The sequence below is a fragment of the Eriocheir sinensis genome, chromosome 57, assembly GCF_024679095.1.
Source record: "Eriocheir sinensis breed Jianghai 21 chromosome 57, ASM2467909v1, whole genome shotgun sequence".
In the NCBI taxonomy this organism is placed as follows: domain Eukaryota; kingdom Metazoa; phylum Arthropoda; class Malacostraca; order Decapoda; family Varunidae; genus Eriocheir; species Eriocheir sinensis.
Window position 1 is genome coordinate 1,732,049 of NC_066565.1, and position 19,965 is coordinate 1,752,013.

General features: G+C 45.8%; 1 protein-coding gene across 2 annotated transcripts in view; it reads right to left on the reverse strand.

The window, feature by feature from the left end:
* Window positions 1–13,767, reverse strand: part of LOC126984502 (ATP-dependent zinc metalloprotease YME1L-like) — an 18,813-nt gene extending 5,046 nt beyond the window's left edge. For both annotated transcript variants that reach the window (XM_050838219.1, XM_050838220.1), the window contains exons 1-14: window positions 13,482–13,767; window positions 12,122–12,283; window positions 10,798–10,975; window positions 10,378–10,647; window positions 9,568–9,735; window positions 8,751–8,927; window positions 7,203–7,297; window positions 6,225–6,468; window positions 5,862–6,097; window positions 5,550–5,667; window positions 3,110–3,220; window positions 2,419–2,570; window positions 935–1,081; window positions 1–56 (exon numbers count right to left, since the gene is read on the reverse strand). The exon at window positions 1–56 is cut by the window's left edge and continues 109 nt beyond it. In XM_050838219.1, coding sequence (XP_050694176.1) covers window positions 1–56; window positions 935–1,081; window positions 2,419–2,570; window positions 3,110–3,220; window positions 5,550–5,667; window positions 5,862–6,097; window positions 6,225–6,468; window positions 7,203–7,297; window positions 8,751–8,927; window positions 9,568–9,735; window positions 10,378–10,647; window positions 10,798–10,975; window positions 12,122–12,283; window positions 13,482–13,517 — 2,150 coding nt within the window. In that variant the 5' untranslated portion in view covers window positions 13,518–13,767. The remainder of the gene's footprint in view (window positions 57–934; window positions 1,082–2,418; window positions 2,571–3,109; window positions 3,221–5,549; window positions 5,668–5,861; window positions 6,098–6,224; window positions 6,469–7,202; window positions 7,298–8,750; window positions 8,928–9,567; window positions 9,736–10,377; window positions 10,648–10,797; window positions 10,976–12,121; window positions 12,284–13,481) is intronic.
* Window positions 13,768–19,965: the final 6,198 nt, after the last annotated feature.

A 19,965-nucleotide genomic window follows, 5' to 3' on the forward strand; every position in this document is an offset into this window, starting at 1 on the left:
ACCTTGTCACTCATCCCCAGATCCTTAACCATGTGCGTGGCGATGTTGGTGGCTTGCTGGGGGGAGAGGGAGGGAGCGAGTGAGAGGGTGGGAGCGAGTGAGCGAGAGAGAGAGAGAGAGAGCAGTTATTATATATGTGTGTGTGTGTGTGTGTGTGTGTGTGTGTGTATTTACCCATCTGTAGTCTACCGGGCCCGAGCTTAGCATTCCTGTGGGTATATTTATGTTATGTTATGTTAACCCAGTAGCAGCGGGGATCATGTTTCTTAATGGTCCCTCCAAGCGAGAAAAATGAGAAAAAATCATCACTCACGCAAACCATTTCATAATATATATCAACGCATTTGTGATCAGTTTATGTATCATCTATTTTTGGGGGTTTATATCATAGTACAAATTTGGCCCATCGCTGCTACACGGTAAAGCCACAAATTTGGCCCATCGCTGCTACACGGTAAAGCCACAAATTTGGCCCGTCGCTGCTACACGGTAAAGCCACAAATTTGGCCTGTCGCTGCTACACGGTAAAGCCACAAATTTGGCCCGTCGCTGCTACACGGTAAAGCCACAAATTTGGCCCATCGCTGCTACACGGTAAAGCCACAAATTTGGCCCGTCGCTGCTACACGGTTAAGAGTCTGTGTGTGTGTGTCTGTGTGTGTGTGTGTGTGTGTGTGTGTGTGTTTACCTATTGTTAGTGTATATATTTTGGTGTAAGTTTATGTGGATCTGTTTGGTACTTTTGTCTAACTTAAAACTTAAAATTCATGGATGTTTTAAGTTCTCATTATTCTGTATGTCAGGCACTAGAAAATTTAACACACACACACACACACACACACACACACACACACACACTTAACATAACATAACATAACATAACATACCAAACAGAACAACCTCACCGCCCCCTTCCTCCTCATCACCAACCCACCTTGAGGTCAGACGAAGCCCCAGAGGTCACCAGGTCCGACCCGAAGATGATTTCCTCGGCTGCGCGACCCCCCATCAGCGAGTCCATTGTGGCCAGCATCTGCGAGCGAGTCATGTGATATTGCTCCTTGGCGGGGATGTAGGCGGTCTGGGGGGAGGGGGGGAAGAGAGGGCGTGAGGGGGGTGGTTAGGTTAGGTTAGGTTAGGATTATTTATATTGTGATTTGGTTTTGTGGGTTTTCAGTATCCTCCTCCTCCTCCTCCTTCTTCCTTCTCTCTCCTTCTTCCTCTCTCTCTCCTTCTTCCTCTCTCTCTCTTTCAATCCCCACCCACCTCTCTCTCTCTCTCCTCGCTCTTTTTCTTTTTTCTTCCTCTTCTTCTTCTTCTCCTTCTTCCTCTCTCCCTTTCCTTTTCTTTTTTCTTCTTCTTCTTCTTCTTCTTCCCCTCCATCTCCTTCCTCTCCCTCCCCTCCATCTCCTTCCTCTCCCTCCCTTCCTTCTCCTTTCTCTCCCTCCACTCAAACTCCTTCCTCTCCTCCCTTCCATCTCCTTTCTCTCTCCCTCCATCTCCTTCCTCTCCTCCCTCCATCTCCTTCCTCTCCCTCCCCTCCCTCTCCTTCCTCTCCCTCCCCTCCATCTCCTTCCTCTCCATCTCCTTCCTCTCCCTCCCTTCCATCTCCTTCCTCTCCCTCCCTTCCATCTCCTTCCTCTCCCTCCACTCCATCTCCTTCCTCTCCCTCCACTCCATCTCCTTCCTCTCCCTCCCCTCCATCTCCTTCCTCTCCCTCCCCTCCATCTCCTTCCTCTCCCTCCCCTCCATCTCCTTCCTCTCCCTCCACTCAATCTCCTTCCTCTCCCTCCACTCAATCTCCTTCCTCTCCCTCCACTCAATCTCCTTCCTCTCCCTCCACTCAATCTCCTTCCTCTCCCTCCACTCAATCTCCTTCCTCTCCCTCCACTCAATCTCCTTCCTCTCCCTCCACTCAATCTCCTTCCTCTCCCTCCACTCAATCTCCTTCCTCTCCCTCCACTCCATCTCCTTCCTCTCCCTCCCCTCCATCTCCTTCCTCTCCCTCCACTCAATCTCCTTCCTCTCCCTCCACTCAATCTCCTTCCTCTCCCTCCACTCCATCTCCTTCCTCTCCCTCCCCTCCATCTCCTTCCTCTCCCTCCTTTCCTTCTCCTTCCTCTCCCTCCCTTCTTTCTCCTTCCTCTCCCTCCACTCAATCTCCTTCCTCTCCCTCCACTCCATCTCCTTCCTCTCCCTCCACTCAAACTCCTTCCTCTCCCTCCACTCAATCTCCTTCCTCTCCCTTCTCCCTTTCTCCATCCTTCTCCTTCCGTTATTCCATCTTTCTCTCTCTCTCTTCCTCCCTTTCAACTAACATATTCCTCCCTCTTCCTCAACCTCCTCCTGACATCTCAAAAATAAATAAATAAATAAACCTAAATAAATAGACGTTACAATATGCGACGCAAGACTCACGTGGCCGAGGGAAGGTCCACGCGGGATTATGGTGACCTTGTGGAGCGGGTGGGAGTCCCGGGTGTAATATGCAACGAGGGTGTGGCCGCCCTCGTGGTAGGCCGTCACAAGATTAGCCTCCTCGTCCGGGATGCGCGACTTCCGTTCAGGACCTATGGGGGTTAAAGTTGAGGTGAGGAGGAGGAGGAGGAGGAGGGTGTGGGATGTGAAGGAGATTGAGGAAGAGGAGGAGGAGGAGGAGGAGGAGGAGGAGGAGGAGGGAGTGGGATGTGAAGGAGATTGAGAAAGAGGAGGAGGAGGAGGAGGAGGAGGGAGTGGGGTGTGAAGGAGAAGGAGGAAGAGGAGGAGGAGGAGGAGGAGGGAGTGGGATGTGAAGGAGATTGAGGAAAAGGAGGAGGAGGAGGAGGAGGAGGAGAAGGACATAAGGAAAAAAAAACAGGAAAATAAGAATAAAGGGGAAAAAAGAAAGGAACATAAGAAGAGGAAAAGGAGGAGGAGGAGGAGGAGGAAGAGGAGGAAAAAAAAGAAAAAAAAAGAGAAAGGAAGAGAAAAAAGAAGAGGAAAAGGAAGAGAAGGAGGAAGAAGAGGAGGAGGCGGAAGAAAAAGAAGAGGAGGAAGAGGAAAAACAAAAAATACGAGAGAGAGAGAGAGAGAGAGAGAGAGAGAGAGAGAGCAGCCGCCCCAGACTCACCCATAAGCACCTTGTCCCTGGCGGCTTCGAGGTGCTTCATAGAGACGGCATCCACTTGATCAGCCGCCGCCCTCAGAGCCGCCTGGTTGGTCACGTTCTTGATGTCAGCGCCTGAGGAGGAGGAGGAGGAGGAGGAGGAGGAGGAGGAGGAAGGGTGAAGGAGGAAAAATGTTAGTTAATGTTAAGCTCAGGACAATATTTTAATCTCTTGGTATTTTCTCCTAAGACGATGAAAATGATGACAATGTTAGTTAATGTTAAGCTCAGGACAATATTTTAATCTCTTAGTATTTTCTCCTAAGACGATGAAAATGATGACAATGTTAGTTAATGTTAAGCTCAGGACAATATTTTAATCTCTTAGTATTTTCTCCTAAGACGATGAAAATGATGACAATGTTAGTTAATGTTAAGCTCAGGACAATATTTTAATCTCTTAGTATTTTCTCCTAAGACGATGAAAATGATGACAATGTTAGTTAATGTTAAGCTCAGGACAATATTTTAATCTTAGTATTTTCTCCTAAGACGATGAAAATGATGACAATGTTAGTTAATGTTAAGCTCAGGACAATATTTTAATCTCTTGGTATTTTCTCCTAAGACGATGAAAATGATGACAATGTTAGTTAATGTTAAGCTCAGGACAATATTTTAATCTCTTGGTATTTTCTCCTAAGACGATGAAAATGATGACAATGTTAGTTAATGTTAAGTTCAGGACAATATTTTAATCTTAGTATTTTCTCCTAAGACGATGAAAATGATGACAATGTTAGTTAATGTTAAGCTCAGGACAATATTTTAATCTTAGTATTTTCTCCTAAGACGATGAAAATGATGACAATGTTAGTTAATGTTAAGCTCAGGACAATATTTTAATCTCTTAGTATTTTCTCCTAAGACGATGAAAATGATGACAATGTTAGTTAATGTTAAGTTCAGGACAATATTTTAATCTTAGTATTTTCTCCTAAGACGATGAAAATGATGACAATGTTAGTTAATGTTAAGCTCAGGACAATATTTTAATCTTAGTATTTTCTCCTAAGGCGATGAAAATGATGACAATGTTAGTTAATGTTAAGCTCAGGACAATATTTTAATCTTAGTATTTTCTCCTAAGACGATGAAAATGATGACAATGTTAGTTAATGTTAAGCTCAGGACAATATTTTAATCTTAGTATTTTCTCCTAAGACGATGAAAATGATGACAATGTTAGTTAATGTTAAGCTCAGGACAATATTTTAATCTCTTAGTATTTTCTCCTAAGACGATGAAAATGATGACAATGTTAGTTAATGTTAAGCTCAGAACAATATTTTAATCTCTTGGTATTTTCTCCTAAGACAATGAAAATGATGACAATGTTAGTTAATGTTAAGCTCAGGACAATATTTTAATCTCTTAGTATTTTCTCCTAAGATGATGAAAATGATGACAATGTTAGTTAATGTTAAGCCCAGGACAATATTTTAATCTCTTGGTATTTTCTCCTAAGACGATGAAAATGATGACAATGTTAGTTAATGTTAAGCTCAGGACAATATTTTAATCTTGGTATTTTCTCCTAAGACGATGAAAATGATGACAATGTTAGTTAATGTTAAGCTCAGGACAATATTTTAATCTCTTGGTATTTTCTCCCAAGACGATGAAAATGATGACAATGTTAGTTAATGTTAAGCTCAGGACAATATTTTAATCTCTTGGTATTTTCTCCCAAGACGATGAAAATGATGACAATGTTAGTTAATGTTAAGCTCAGGACAATATTTTAATCTCTTAGCATTTTCTCCTAAGACGATGAAAATGATGACAATGTTAGTTAATGTTAAGCTCAGGACAATATTTCAATCTTAGCATTTTCTCCTAAGACGATGAAAATGATGACAATGTTAGTTAATGTTAAGCTCAGGACAATATTTTAATCTCTTGGTATTTTCTCCTAAGACGATGAAAATGAGGACAATGTTAGTTAATGTTAAGTTCAGGACAATATTTTAATCTCTTGGTATTTTCTCCTAAGACGATGAAAATGAAGACAATGTTAGTTAATGTTAAGCTCAGGACAATATTTTAATCTCTTGGTATTTTCTCCTAAGACGATGAAAATGATGACAATGTTAGTTAATGTTAAGCTCAGGACAATATTTTAAACTCTATACCATAACCTTAACCCTTTCCATCTGTGACGCAGACATCGGCGTCACAGATGGGAAGGGTTAAGAGGAAATGAAAGAGAATTAATCCTCTTCTAAAGCTCTCAATTTAGAAGATTAAGAGGTTCAGAAGAGGACTAACCCTTTCCATACTGTGACGACTTCGGACGCCCATCGCACACCAACATTGGCGTCCCCGGAGTGAAGGGATTAAGCACACTTTTCCACATTAGTATTTTTTAGTATTTTCTTCTTCCCCTGCTTCTCCTGCTCACCTGTGAAGCCCGTGGTGCCCCTGGACAGAACATTCTTGTCTACGTCATCTCCCATCTTGACTTTGCCCAGGTAGTACTCGAAGATCTCCTTCCGCCCGGCCAGGTCAGGGATGGGGACCTGGAGGAGTGTTTTATTATGCTTCAAGGCTTGGTAAAGAAGCTAAGTTATATTTCAACCCTTTTGCACACTTTCAGAGCAATGGTGTGCGTGTGTGTTTAGGGTCCAAGAACGCTTTCACACCTATGGCGCGTATGGGAACGTCTCTCCTCTCCCTCCCTCTCTCCTCTCCCTCCCTCCCTCGTCTCCCTCACCTGCACCTCCACGTCAAACCGCCCCGGCCTGAGCAGAGCCTTGTCCAGGTCGTCCCTTCGGTTGGTGGCGCCCAGCACGATGACGCCCTCGTTCTTGTGGAAGCCGTCCATCTCGGAGAGCAGCTGGTTGATGGTCTGGTTAGCGTACGGGTGCAGGACAGAGTTTGACCGCTTGGCGCCCACAGAGTCAATCTCATCGATGAATATAACGCAGGGTGCTCGCATCTTGGCGGCCCCTGGGGTTGAACAAAAAAAAGAGCTAAATAAATATATGCCGATCGGAGTTCCCGAAAAATTAAACTCAGAATCTGAACACTGAAAAAAAGGATAAAACAAAACAAAACAAAAACAAGATGTACTTACTGAACAAATCCCGGACTCGCCTTGCTCCCTGGCCGACCAAAATCTCATCAAACTCCGGCCCGGCAGCGTGGAAGAACGGCACCCCGGCCTCCCCCGCCACGGCCCGGGCCAATAGGGTCTTGCCAGTGCCGGGGGGGCCAACAAGCAGGACCCCTTTCGGCAGTTCCGCTCCCAGTGATGTGAATTTATCTGGGTTACGCAGGAACTCAACAATTTCCTGGAGTTCTTGTTTGGCCTCCTCGACCTGTGGGGTGTTGACGTTGTTTGGGTATGAAGGTGGGAAAGGGGTTTATATTAGTGTGTGTGTGTGTGTGTGTGTGTGTGTGTGTGTGTGTGTGTGTGTGTGTGTGTGTGTGTGTGTGTGTGTATTTACCTAGTTGTAGATTTACGTTCGTGTGGTCCCGTCTCCATATCTGCATTTATCCAACATTTCCTTAAAGCTTTGCACATTCCTTGCCTATACTAAATCCTTACTTAGTCTGTTCCAAACCTCTGTGTGTGTGTGTGTGTGTGTGTGTGTGTGTGTGTCGTTTAGGTAAGTTTGTGTATATAAACGTTTGATTATCTGTCTGTCTGTCCCTCTCCCTCCCCCCCCTCTCTCCAATACCTCTTCCTTCCTCCCCTCCTTTCCCTCCCTTTTCTTTCCCTTCTTCTTTTCCTCACTCCTACACTTATAGTTTCTTCTCCTCTCCTCCCTGTCTGTCTGTCTGTATCTAACTGTTGAGTGTCAGTATAGGTTAGGTAACTCTCTCTGTCTCTGTCTGTCTGTCTATCTGTCTGTCTGTATATCTATCTGTCTGTCTGTCTGTCTCCACCAATAAGCAAGCAAATAATACAACAAGACAAACATGAAAACTAAACAAAGGGAAATATGAAGGGAAGCATCAGGGAAAATCAAAGGTAAATTTAAGGTATTCAAAGGTAAACTTATATAGACTGAGATGAACAGAAGGTACACAAACGCACGCACGCACTCACCCCCTTGACGTCTTCGAAGGACACGGTAATCTCCTCGGGGTGGACTTCGTTGCCGTTTCCGACGTGCATCCGGAACATGGAGCCGCCCATTCCACCTGACACGGGGGGGGATAAGGAAATATACACTAATTTATCCATTCTCGTAAGGACCCATGCCTTCTACCTCACCCTCCTCCTCCTCTTCTCCTGTCTTCTTCTTTTCTTCCTCCTCCTCTTGTATCTTCTCCTAAGCCTTCATTCTCCTCTTTCCCTAAATCATCCTTATTCCTCTTTCTTCTCTTCCTCTTCTTAAACCTTCTCCCAAACCCTCATTCTTCTTTTCCTCTTCCTCCTCCTCTTCTATTCTCCTAAGCCTTCATTCTCCTCTTTCCCTAAACCATCCTTATTCCTCTTCCTTCTCTTCCTCTTCTTTCTTCTCAAACCTTCTCCTAAACCCTCATTCTCCTTTTCCTCTTCCTCCTCCTCTTCTATCTTCTCCAAATCCTTCATTCTCCTCTTTCCCTAAACCATCCTTATTCCTCTTTCTTCTCTTCCTCTTCTTTCTTCTCAAACCTTCTCCTAAACCCTCATTCTTCTTTTGCTCTTCCTCCTCCTCTTCTATCTTCTCCTAAGCCTTCATTCTCCTCTTTCCCTAAACCATCCTTATTCCTCTTCCTTCTCTTCCTCTTCTTTCTTCTCAAACCTTCTCCTAAACCCTCATTCTTCTAACCTAATGTCACCCTTCCTCACACTGATCCAACTTGTCCTCCTCCTCCTTTCCCTAACCTAACCTAACCTAACCTAACCTAACCTAATGTCACCCTTCCCCACACTGATCCAACTTGTCCTCCTCCTCCTTTCCCTAACATAACCTAACCTAACCTAACCTAACCTAACCTAACCTAATGTCACCCTTCCCCACACTGATCCAACTTGTCCTCCTCCTCCTTTCCCTAACCTAACCTAACTTAACCTAATGTCACCCTTCCCCACACTGATCCAACTTGTCCTCCTCCTCCTTTCCCTAACCTAACCTAACCTAACCTACTGTCACCCTTCCCCACACTGATCCAACTTGTCCTCCTCCTCCTTTCCCTAACCTAACCTAACCTAACCTACTGTCACCCTTCCCCACACTGATCCAACTTGTCCTCCTCCTCCTTTCCCTAACCTAACCTAACCTAACCTAATGTCACCCTTCCCCACACTGATCCAACTTGTCCTCCTCCTCCTTTCCCTAACCTAACCTAACCTAACCTAATGTCACCCTTCCCCATACTGACACTGATGCAACTTTTCCTCCTCCTCCTCCTCCTCTCCCTAACCTAACCTAACTTAACCTAATGTCACCTCTCTAACACATGAATTCAACCCTTTCCGCTACCGTAATTATATCCCTCTCGGCAAGCAACACACACGTACCATGAACTCTAATACACACAAACGAACACACTAACACCTCACCCATCAGCGTAAACAGAGATCATAAACCAACACATGATTTCCGCACTTTCCGCAACCGTAATATTAACCCCACGAAACACACAAACGAACACACTGCGGCCTTACCCATCAGCGAGAAGAGTATTGCGATGAAGACAACAATGGCAAGGACCTGCTGGAAGTTCCTGATCCAGCGCATGGCCCGGGATTGCTGCCGTTGTGGGTCAGCCGCCAGGTACCCCTCAGCGAACGCCACCTTGATCATGCGCTGCCCCTGCTCGCTGCCACTCTCGGTTAGCAGGCCTGAGGGGAGAGAAGGGGGAGGTTAACCTGTCCGCTGCGATTGGCACGGATTTAGCTTTCACTGGTAGCCTAGTAACATATATTCCCTGTGGTGGATAGTGGAGTGTTTCCCATGTGGTATTGGTGTGCTGGATATCCCTTCACTGGTAGCCTGGTAACATATATTCCCAGGTCTTTCTCTGCCCCTGTGGTGGATAGTGGAGTGTTTCCCATGTGGTATTGGTGTGCTGGATATCCCTTCACTGGTAGCCTGGTAACATATATTCCCAGGTCTTTCTCTGCCCCTGTGGTGGATAGTGGAGTGTTTCCCATGTGGTACTGGTGTGCTGGATATTTCCTCCCAAGGTGCAGGACTTTACATTTTTCTTCATTGAATAGTAGCAGCCACTTTTTGGGTGATGGGCTGTGTGAGTGGAGCCCCCCCACACATGAGATGCATACTCCATACAAGGGTGGACAAAGCCCCTGTATATTGAAAGCATTTGCGCGGGGGAGAAGAACTGGCGGAGACGATACAGAACGCCCAACCTCAAGGAACCTGATTTAGTAAGAGAGGAGATGTGAAGTTTCCAGTTGAGATTTTGAGCTAACATCTGTCTGTAAACCCCCTCCCTGCAACACCCTGGACCCCATAGCTCACCTTTCAGCTTGGGGTTATTCTCTGCCTCAGCCTGCAGTGTCTTGTGCGAGGGTGGGGTTCGTTGGCGAGCGCGCAGGCCGTCCCTGAGCCTGTCGGTGAAGCTCGTCTGCCGGAGAGATTCCCGCTCTATCGACTGCTGTGTCTTGAACCCCCGCACTGGCACCAAGGCTTGAGATAGTGGGGGAAGGGTGGATAGGTTAGTATGCCATGAAATATGTATGTGAGACCTGTTTTCTATAATGCTTTCAGTAATTAAATAGTTTAGTATGCCATGAAATGATTATGTATGGCTGGTTTTCTCTAGTCCTTTCGGCTCTATTAACAAATGAAGGATAGATAGGTTAGTATGCCATGAAATATGTACATAAGACCTGTTTTCTATAGTGCTCTCAGCCCTCAGATAGTTTAGTATGCCATGAAATATGTGAGTAAGGCCAGTTTTCTATAATGCTTTCAGTCCTCAGATAGTTTAGTAGGCCATGAAATATGTATGTAAGACCTATTTTCTCTAGGGATTCCAGCCCTCAGATAGTTTAGTACACCATGAAATATATGTGTAGGCCCTGTTTTCTCTAATGTTATCAGCTTTCACAACATATGAAGGGTAAATAGGTTAGTAGGCCATGAAATATGTATGTAAGACCTATTTTCTATAATGATTCCAGCCCTCAGATAGTTAAGTATGCCATGAAATGTATGCGTAAGGCCAGTTTTCTGTAATGCTTCAGCTCTCACAACATATGAAGGGTAAACAAGTTAGACCATATAATTTAATCCATAAGAAAAAACAAAAAAAGCGTTACAACTTACTGATTGAGGGCAGGAGACCACACGAGGCCGAGAGGGAAGAGATCGCCGAGAGGGAGGAAGGGGAGAGATATGATGATGTGGGAGACAGAAGCATCCTCCTTGTGGCCCTAATCAGTGGTCTAAGGTGACGCTGCAGCTCCCGATGGCTGGCCTGGACCTGGGCGGATGCAGCGGCAGCGGTGATGGAGGTTATGGGGCCGCGGTGTTTGTTCTCGAGGAAGGAGTTTGCGGAGATGTGTGATTCCCGCCATGATGTTGATGTACGCTGGTCTGTAAGGTTAGGTTAGGTTAGGTTAGGCTAGTTTAGTTGACCCCGAGAGAGAGAGAGAGAGAGAGAGAGAGAGAGAGAGAGAGAGAGAGAGAGAGAGAGAGAGAGAGAGCGAGGCAGCACACACAAACAAAAAAAGCCAAATCTCTCACGTGTCTGCACTGTGGCGGCGATGGCGGATGTGGCGGATGTGTGGTGACAATTGTGGTGACGGCGGAAGGGGTCATGCTTGTGGTGGTGGGCGGGGGCAGTGCCAAGGAGGGCCACATGCTGAAGGAGTGCCGGGGTGACGATCCGTGCCACCTCCTCCTCACCCAGGCACTGCAACACCTGATAGGAAGGGAAGGAAAAGTGAAGTCATAGAAATGGGCTTTTTTTTCCAAATTTTCACCCTCGGGTATTTTTATCTAATATAACTGGGGTGTTTTTCTTCTTTTTCTTTCATCTCTTTTCTTCTTGAGGGATTTCCTATCCTTAATTACTTTCTTCTTTTTTTTCTCTCATTATTAACATCCAAATTCTTCTTTTTTTCATCTTTTTTTACCTTTGAAGAATGAATAGAAATAGGAAAGAATAAGGCTTTTTTTTACAAAGGAGACAATTCAAGGGCACTAAAAAATGAAAAAAGGAAACAATATATTAAAAAAAGCCCGCTACTCGCTGCTCCTAAAAAAAGAATCATAAGAGGTCAATTTTGGGAGGAGTACTAGAAAGAAGAGAATCAGAAGAGGTGGCCGAAAGAGAGGTCAATTTCGGGAGGAGTACTAGAAAGAAGAGAATAAACAGGGAGAAAGAAAGGATAGAGGAAGAAACACTTGATAAATTGGGAAACAGTGAAAAATGATAAAAGAGAAATAGACAGATAAAACACATGGAATAAACAAACAAACAAAAAAAAAAAAATCCATATGGTAACAAAAACGATATACAGGTAACTCGATTTACGCGTTTTTGAAATAACACTGGGTCCAAAATCCAAATAAACGTTTAATTTACACATTTTTTTCACTTATACGCGATATTTTATGGAGTGGCCACCAGATGTCTCACGCAACTGGACTCACACGGCGCCGCGGCCACACAGCTGAGCTCAGTTCTTCCCACGCGCCACTTGAACAACAATACAGCACCCACGCAACTCAACAACAACAACAACACCCTCGCTGCTGTGCTACCACGAGGGGAAGGGCAGCCAGAGGAGGAACCACGAGAGGGAGAGGAGTCAGAGTGATACGGTAGGCAATAAAGGTACAAACTGACCTCTTTGTTTGATTTACATTGTTTTTGATTTACGCGACCTCTTCAAGGACACAATATTCGCTTAAATTGAGAGTTACCTGTACGATAAAGTGAAAAATGATAAATGGAGACATAGAGAGAGATGCAAACTTAGAGAAATAAAACGCATGGAATAAACAAAAAATAAACAAGCAAAATAAAAAATAAAAAATAAAAATTACATCTATATTATTTTACCTCTGAGAGACTGTTGCCGGAGGTGTTGGTGGTGGCGGCGGAGGTGGTGGCAGCTGCGGTGGTGATGTGGCGGTGGCGGCTGGAGGAGGGGGGGGAGGAGGAGGAGGCCGCCCGTACCCCCGTTGAATATTGCGACACTATACATGACACCGGCAACACCACCTGATGATGACGATGATAATAGTAATAATAATAATAATAATAATAATAATAATGATACTACTAATAATAATACTAAGAAGAAGAAGATAGAGAAGAAGTTACAAAGGACAACAGTAAAAATAATAAATAAAATAATAATAGGAAGAATACTATTGAGTCTGAGTCTGAGTGTTAGATAAGAAGAAAAGAAGAAAAAGAAAGTATTACATAAGAAAAGAAGAAAAAGAAGTGTTAGATAAGAAGAAAAGAAGAAAAAAGTGTTAGATAAGAAGAAAAGAAGAAAAAGAAGTGTTAGATAAGAAGAAAAGAAGAAAAAGAAGTGTTAGATAAGAAGAAAAGAAGAAAAAGAAGTGTTGGATAAGAAGAAAAGAAGAAAAAGAAGTGTTGGATAAAGAGAAAAGAAGAAAAAGAAGTGTTGGATAAGAAGAAAAGAAGAAAAAGAATTGTTAGATAAGAAGAAAAGAAGAAAAAAGTGTTAGATAAGAAGAAAAGAAGAAAATAAGTTATATAATAATAATAATAATAAAAGAAGGGTTAGATTAGAAGAAATAAAGAAAAAGGAAGAACTGTTAGATGAGAAAAGAAGAAAAAGAAGAAAAAATAAGTTACATAATAATAACAAAAAGTGTTATATACATAAGAAGAAAAGAAGAAAAATAAGTAACATAATAATAAGAAAAAGAAGAAAGTATAACATAAGAAGAAAAGAAGAAGAAAAAGAAGAAAAATAAGTTCCATAATAAAAAAATAAAAGTGTTAGATAAGAAGAAAATAAGAAAAATAAGTTAAATAATAAGAAGAAAAAGAAGAAAGTATAACATCAGAAGAAAAGAAGAAGAAAAAGAAGTATTAGATAAGAAGAAAAGGAAGAAAAATAAGTTACATAATACTAATAAGAAGAAGAAAAAGAAATTGTTACATAGGAAGAAGGAAAAGAAGAAAAGGAGAAGAATTAGATAAGAAGAAGTTACATAATAATAATAATAAGAAGAAAAAGAAAGTTACATAAGAAGAAAAAGAAGAAAAGGAGAATTATACAAAGAAAAACAAGAAGAGGATGAAGAAGACAATTAACTATGAATATTGTGTGTGTGTGTGTGTGTGTGTGTGTGTGTGTGTGTGTTCTCTCTCTCTCTCTCTCTCTCTCTCTCTCTCTCTCTCTCTCTCTCTCTCTCTCTCTCTCTCTCTCTCTCCTTACCTGGTGGTGGAGGAAACACGTGGAGGAGGAAAACATCTCAACGGCAACACAACACAAGCTCTTGCAACACCAGCTCTTGCAAAACCACAACACCGCCTCGTCCCTTATTTTCCTCCTTTTCTCACTCCCCTCGTCTCGTTTTTCTCCCCCTGGGGCTGTCAGAGGCTGGGGAGAGGCTGGGGGGAGGCAGGGGCGCCGGGGGGAGAGTAAATGTGCGATAATGAGGAGTAAAAATGCTGTAGTGATGTTTTGGGGGCCGTCTGCTCACTCTTGGTCTCGGTCTTGGTCGTGTTGTGTTGACGGTCGGGAGTTTCACCTTTGCAACGGCTCCTTCTACGTCCCGTTTCATTCAAAATTTCTGTTATGTTTTTGTGTTTGCTTCTTGATATGGGTCCCTTATTTTCCACCTTTACTCACTCCCCTCGTCTCGGTTTTCTCCCCCTGGTGCTGTCAGAGGCTGCGGGGAGAGTAAATGTGTGATACAGGCAGTTATTGGGGTCGAGGAGGCAGATTTTGAGTCGGAAATCGGCAAATATAGGAGGCTGAGTATGACAATTTGGTAACGTTGGCCTTGCTTGTGTTGTGCGTTCTGGATCAGCTGGATAATAATGCATATTTGTTGGCTGTTGGGGGGACGGGACGAGGAAGTCCGGTGGTCATGTTGATATGGGTCTGGGTCTGGGATTCACTATTAACTTTACTATTAAGGGTTTAGAAGTCCTCGCCAGCACTCTCAAGTTAACAGGCAATCAACCACTCATCCAGGGGCCGGTAGACCAGGCAATCAACCACTCATCCAGGGGCCGGTAGACCAGGCAATCAACCACTCATCCAGGGGCCGGTAGACCAGGCAATCAACCACTCATCCAGGGGCCGGTAGACCAGGCAATCAACCACTCATCCAGGGGCCGGTAGACCAGGCAATCAACCACTCATCCAGGGGCCGGTAGACCAGGCAATCAACCACTCATCCAGGGGCCGGTAGACCAGGCAGTCAACCACTCATCCAGGAGCCGGTAGACCAGGCAATCAACCACTCATCCAGGGGCCGGTAGACCAGGCAATCAACCACTCATCCAGGGGCCGGTAGACCAGGCAGTCAACCATTCATCCAGGGGCCGGTAGACCAGGCAGTCAACCACTCATCCAGGGGCCGGTAGACCAGGCAATCAACCACTCAGCGCAGGACCAGTATTGTAGTTCTCCAGACTGAAATTGAGAGTACTCGTAACCTTACCGAACATGGCTATTAATTAGGGTTTGTACTCAGACAAACTGTGTGTGATAAATGTTCAGTAAGGTAAAAATAATAATTGGATATTTGTGAAACTATAACAAAAATATTAGACATGAAAACTGAACCAATGGATGCTAATGACATAATATCCGCGACAGCAATTAAGACACTAAGGGCCGCATTTCCAAACATCTCGCCGCCCAAGAACACATATTTGACAAGGCTTTCGCAGGAGTTGTGGACATTTCCAGGGGTAGTTTTATGACCCTGGTGGTAGTCTGACCCTTCTTCTGTACCATGAACCTAAGGAAACACTCACTAGAACCCAACTGATCCCATCTTTGACCCTTAGAAATAGATGATGTGATATAGCAAACTATCTTCTAACACCAGCCTTTTACTCACTGCGAGGTTTGAGAATAAGTTCACCGAGGGTTATTATCGAGGCTAACGTGGCGGTGGACCGGGGCGTCAGACCTCATCAGCGGCAACGGTGGGTTCTGTGGTTGAAGCTCGGCCGCGAAGGTTTCTTGGAGCCCCGAGTGGATGTGGCAATGCCCGGGTAGTGCAGCGGCGGCCGTAGAGGGAAGGGATGTATATGGTAGAGTCTTCTGTATACTGTAGAGTACCCGTTCTTTACTAACTAGACAGAGAGAGAGATTGAGAGATAGATAGACAGAAAGATAGAGACAGAGACACAGAGAGACAGACAAAGACACAGCCACACAGAGAGAGAGAGAGAGAGAGAGAGAGAGAGATGGCCTGGTAGGGAGGGAGAAATACGGAGACAGAGAGAGAGATTGAGATAGATAGACAGAAAGATAGAGAGACAGAGACACAGAGAGACAGACAAAGACACAGCCACACACAGAGAGAGAGAGAGAGAGAGAGAGAGAGAGAGAGAGAGAGAGAGAGAGAGAGAGAGATGGCCTGGTAGGGAGGGAGAAATACGCGGCACCATCGCAGTACCACCAAGAAGATGTCTCAAGGCTAACTGTGAAAAAAATCAAAGAAAAAAAAGCCAGCATACCAACATTGGTCACGGCAAATCCATAGGTTTTTTTTTTTATCTGTCAAAAAAAAGAGCGAGGAGGGAGAAGCAACACACACACAGACGTACGCACAGTGCTGGGAGGGAGAATTAAGCAACACACACACAGACGTACGCAGTGCTGGGAGGGAGAATTAAGCAACACACACACAGACGTACGCACAGTGCTGGGAGGGAGAATTAAGCAACACACACACACAGACGTACGCACAGTGCTGGGAGGGAGAATTAAGCAACACACACACAGACGTACGCACAGTGCTGGGAGGGAGAATTAAGCAACACACACACAGACGTACGCACAGTGCTGGGAGGGAGAATTAAGCAACACACACACAGACGTACGCACAGTGCTGGGAGGGAGAATTAAGCAACACACACACAGACGTACGCACAGTGCTGGGAGGGAGGAAGGACAGGCATCATGGCGGTACATTGTTTATTACGGAACGAAATTCAAGTTACAGGTGCAAGGTGCTCTCAACCACAATGCCTAACAAAACCAGCGGTAATTACCTCCTCCTGCTGCAGCGACCTCCCCAAGACGGAGGGCCCCCAGACTCTGCCCAGCGAGGGGGCGCCTCCCCGGCCTCCTGGTCACAGGCGCAGCCCCCCATCTGGCAAGCCATGGGTTCAATCCTGGGACTGAACCTACAGCCGGCCAGACGGGAAGCCCTCCCTTAACCAGTCAGCCAGAGAGGTGCGCCCCCGCCGAGAGGGCCCAGAAGCCTTCCGCATCGGGCGGGTCACCACAGCCTCCTCTTCTTGCTGCTCAGGAACACAACAGGCTAAAAGGCAACAGTTACACACACGGACATATAAAAAAAAGAAATCCTAACCGACATCTCGGAGGGAGATGCCCAAAGGCGGCAGACCCAAACGCAGAACGGAATCACACCCGTTCTGTGAAAGAGCCAACCGTTGTACCCCTAACACCCTAGGCCCCACCAGCCTCCTCCTGTGAGGAAAACTGGTCCTCAGTTTGGGCAGCTCGGAAGGAGCTACCCTGGCGGCAAAGCTCTAACACAGACTGGCCCGCGTAAAACCCCGCCGCCTACACTATCACCTTGCCAGACCTCCCTACGGGAGAATCTGACATCTATTTGCGCGTCTCTCTAGCATTGCTCCGGCTCCCTACCCGCCCGACCACCCGTCCGCCCGCCCGTTCCCACGTACGCCCGCCCGTCCGCCCATCCGCCCTCCGCCCCCCACCCGCCCGCAAGCGTGCGAGCAGAGGTACGACGAGCGTCAGTGCGGCGGAACGTAGCGTACGGGTTCCGTGCGTTCGTACGTGTGGCCGTACGGTTCAGCGTAGACGCGGCTGGCTGCCTGCCTGACCGAGGGTGGCGTGCCCGCCCGACAACCTGACCGCAAGGTGGCCTGCCTACCTATCTGATGGCCCGACTGACAGCCTGACCACCAGATAGCTTGCCTGTCACCTGCTAGCCTGACTGCCAGGTGGCACACCCGCCCGTCGGCCTGATGGACAGACGGCCACACCCATGCCTTCCTGACACAGTGATTAGCTAAGTCCCCCGCCAACACCCCACACAAAAAAAAGACACACACACAAAAAAAAAACACACACACCCTACATAACCCGCACCGTAGTGCTACCCAAACCTCAGCTGCTCCCGCGTTGCACACCGCCACCGCCGTTGGTCGCCCGGCAGCATCCACCCAGCGCCTCGCCAGGGACAACAGCTAAAGAGCTAGGGAGGAAGGGGGTTATGGGGAAAAAAACATGCATAGAAATGAAATCCTAGCAGTCACACAGCAACACACAGCAAAAGGTCAAACACACGGCAGGCCTGCCATCACACACACAAACACACACAGCACACACTAAACCAAATACCGTAGATATACCGTAGACATACCGATGTGAAGAGACATCCTCGCTGCACGCGCCTCCGGACTGCCACACACACACACGCTAGCTATTGGGTATAAACACACGGGAAAAAGGCATAGAAAAAAAAGACATCCTAAATAAAATAACACACACAAGCACTTAGCGGGGGTTTGGGGAGGCAGACGGAGGAGGGCCAGTTGGCATGGGAAAGGGAAATCGCCCTGCTCCAGGAGATGGATATGGTCTTGGCACCCCCCCCCTGGCGTGAAGGTGTACCCAACACACCAGGCGGTAAGGCTCGACACAACCCAAATCCCAGGAGGCTCATCCCCCAACCCACTTCCAGCCCACCAACCATTCTACCCCACCCGCCCTTACCCACTAAGCACCCACAGACATACACCAAAAAAAAGACTCCACTCCCATCAGACTCCTTGGAAGAAGGCAGCCTGATCCACCTAACAAAAAAGCCAGGCTCAACCTTACGGAAGAGTCTGGCAAAACTTCGACGGAGACAATGCGAAAGACAACGCCTGGCCAAGCAGAGCCCGACCGCTCTGGCCCCCGGAAGAGAGACCAGAGTAGCTAGAGCCGGCTTCCTCCTACGGAGGAAACCGACAAAAAAACTTCGGACATCTCGGAGGGAGACCGCCCGAAGGTGGAAGACTCAAACGCAGAACGGAATCACACCCGTTCTGTGAAAGAGCCAACCGTTGTTACACCTAACACCCTAACACCCTACACCAGCTAAAAAAACACCCTACACCCTGACGTGCTGCTCCCGCGCTGCGCCGATGCTCTCCACTTACGCGCCTCTGAAAGAACCAGACCGACTTAGACACAACCCAGGAGACAGTGACGGAGAATTAGACACAAGATGAAAATTATACAGGAGCAACAGTGTTTAATAATCTCGTTATTTGACTGATTATCATTTCATTACTATTACTGGAATTATCATATTCATTACTATCATTGGTATTATTATTATTACAATTATCATTGTTTACCTGGACGCCAGAGGATACAGGCAAGGGATGACACACACGGCCGCCTCCATCAACGTGTCTCTCCAGCCGGGGCAACACGCTGGAAGTACAGGGAGACTCAGAGATGCGGAGAGGCAGCGACGGAGACATCAGACACCTTGGCTCAGGCACAGGTGGCTGCTCCATTAACCCGGTAACAGTGACGGGCCAAATTTGTGGCTTTACCATGTAGCAGCGATGGGCCAAGTTTGTGCCATGATATTTAAACCCCAATATAGATGATGCATAATCTGATCAGAAATGCTTTGATGTATATTATGAAATGGTTTGTGCGAGGGATGATTTTTTCTCATTTTTCTCGCTTAGAGGGACCATTAACCCGGTAGCAGCGACGGGCCAAATTTGTGGCTTTACCGTGTAGCAGTGACGGGCCAAATTTGTGCCATGATATTTAAACCCCAAAAAATAGATGATACATAATTTGATCAGAAATACTTTGATATATATTATGAAATGGTTTGTGTGAGGGTGATTTTTTCTCATTTTTCTTGCTTGGAGGGACCATTAAGAAACATGATCCCCGCTGCTACCACCTGGTTAAACGTACCTCTATATAGGGGAGAGGGGTGATGATTCGAACAGTGGGATGGTCCGGCCATAGCACTTATTGTGAAGTGTATGGGAGTGAGTGCTGCGAGATTGTGTGTGAATGTGCAAAACTATGTTGCCTTCGCCCACTGAGGGATGAAAGAATGAAGATGCTGATTAACTCTTGCATAAGGGATTTGGACAGCACAGGGATGAAAGAATGAAGATGCTGGTTAACTCTTGCATAAGGGATTTGGACAGCACAGGGATGAAAGAATGAAGATGCTGGTTAACTCTTGCATAAGGGATTTGGACAGCATAGGGACGAAAGAATGAAGATGCTGGTTAACTCTTGCATAAGGGATTTGGACAGCACAGGGATGAAAGAATGAAGATGCTGGTTAACTCTTGCATAAGGGATTTGGACAGCACAGGGAAGAAAGAATGAAGATGCTGGTTAACTCTTGTATAAGGGGTTTGGACAGCACAGGGATGAAAGAATGAAGATGCTGGTTAACTCTTGTATAAGGGGTTTGGACAGTATAGGGATGAAAGAATGAAGATGCTGGTTAACTCTTGCATAAGGGGTTTGGACAGTATAGGGACGAAAGAATGAAGATGCTGGTTAACTCTTGCATAAGGGGTTTGGACAGTATAGGGACGAAAGAATGAAGATGCTGGTTAACTCTTGCATAAGGGGTTTGGACAGTACAGGGATGAAAGAATGAAGATGCTGGTTAACTCTTGCATAAGGGATTTGGACA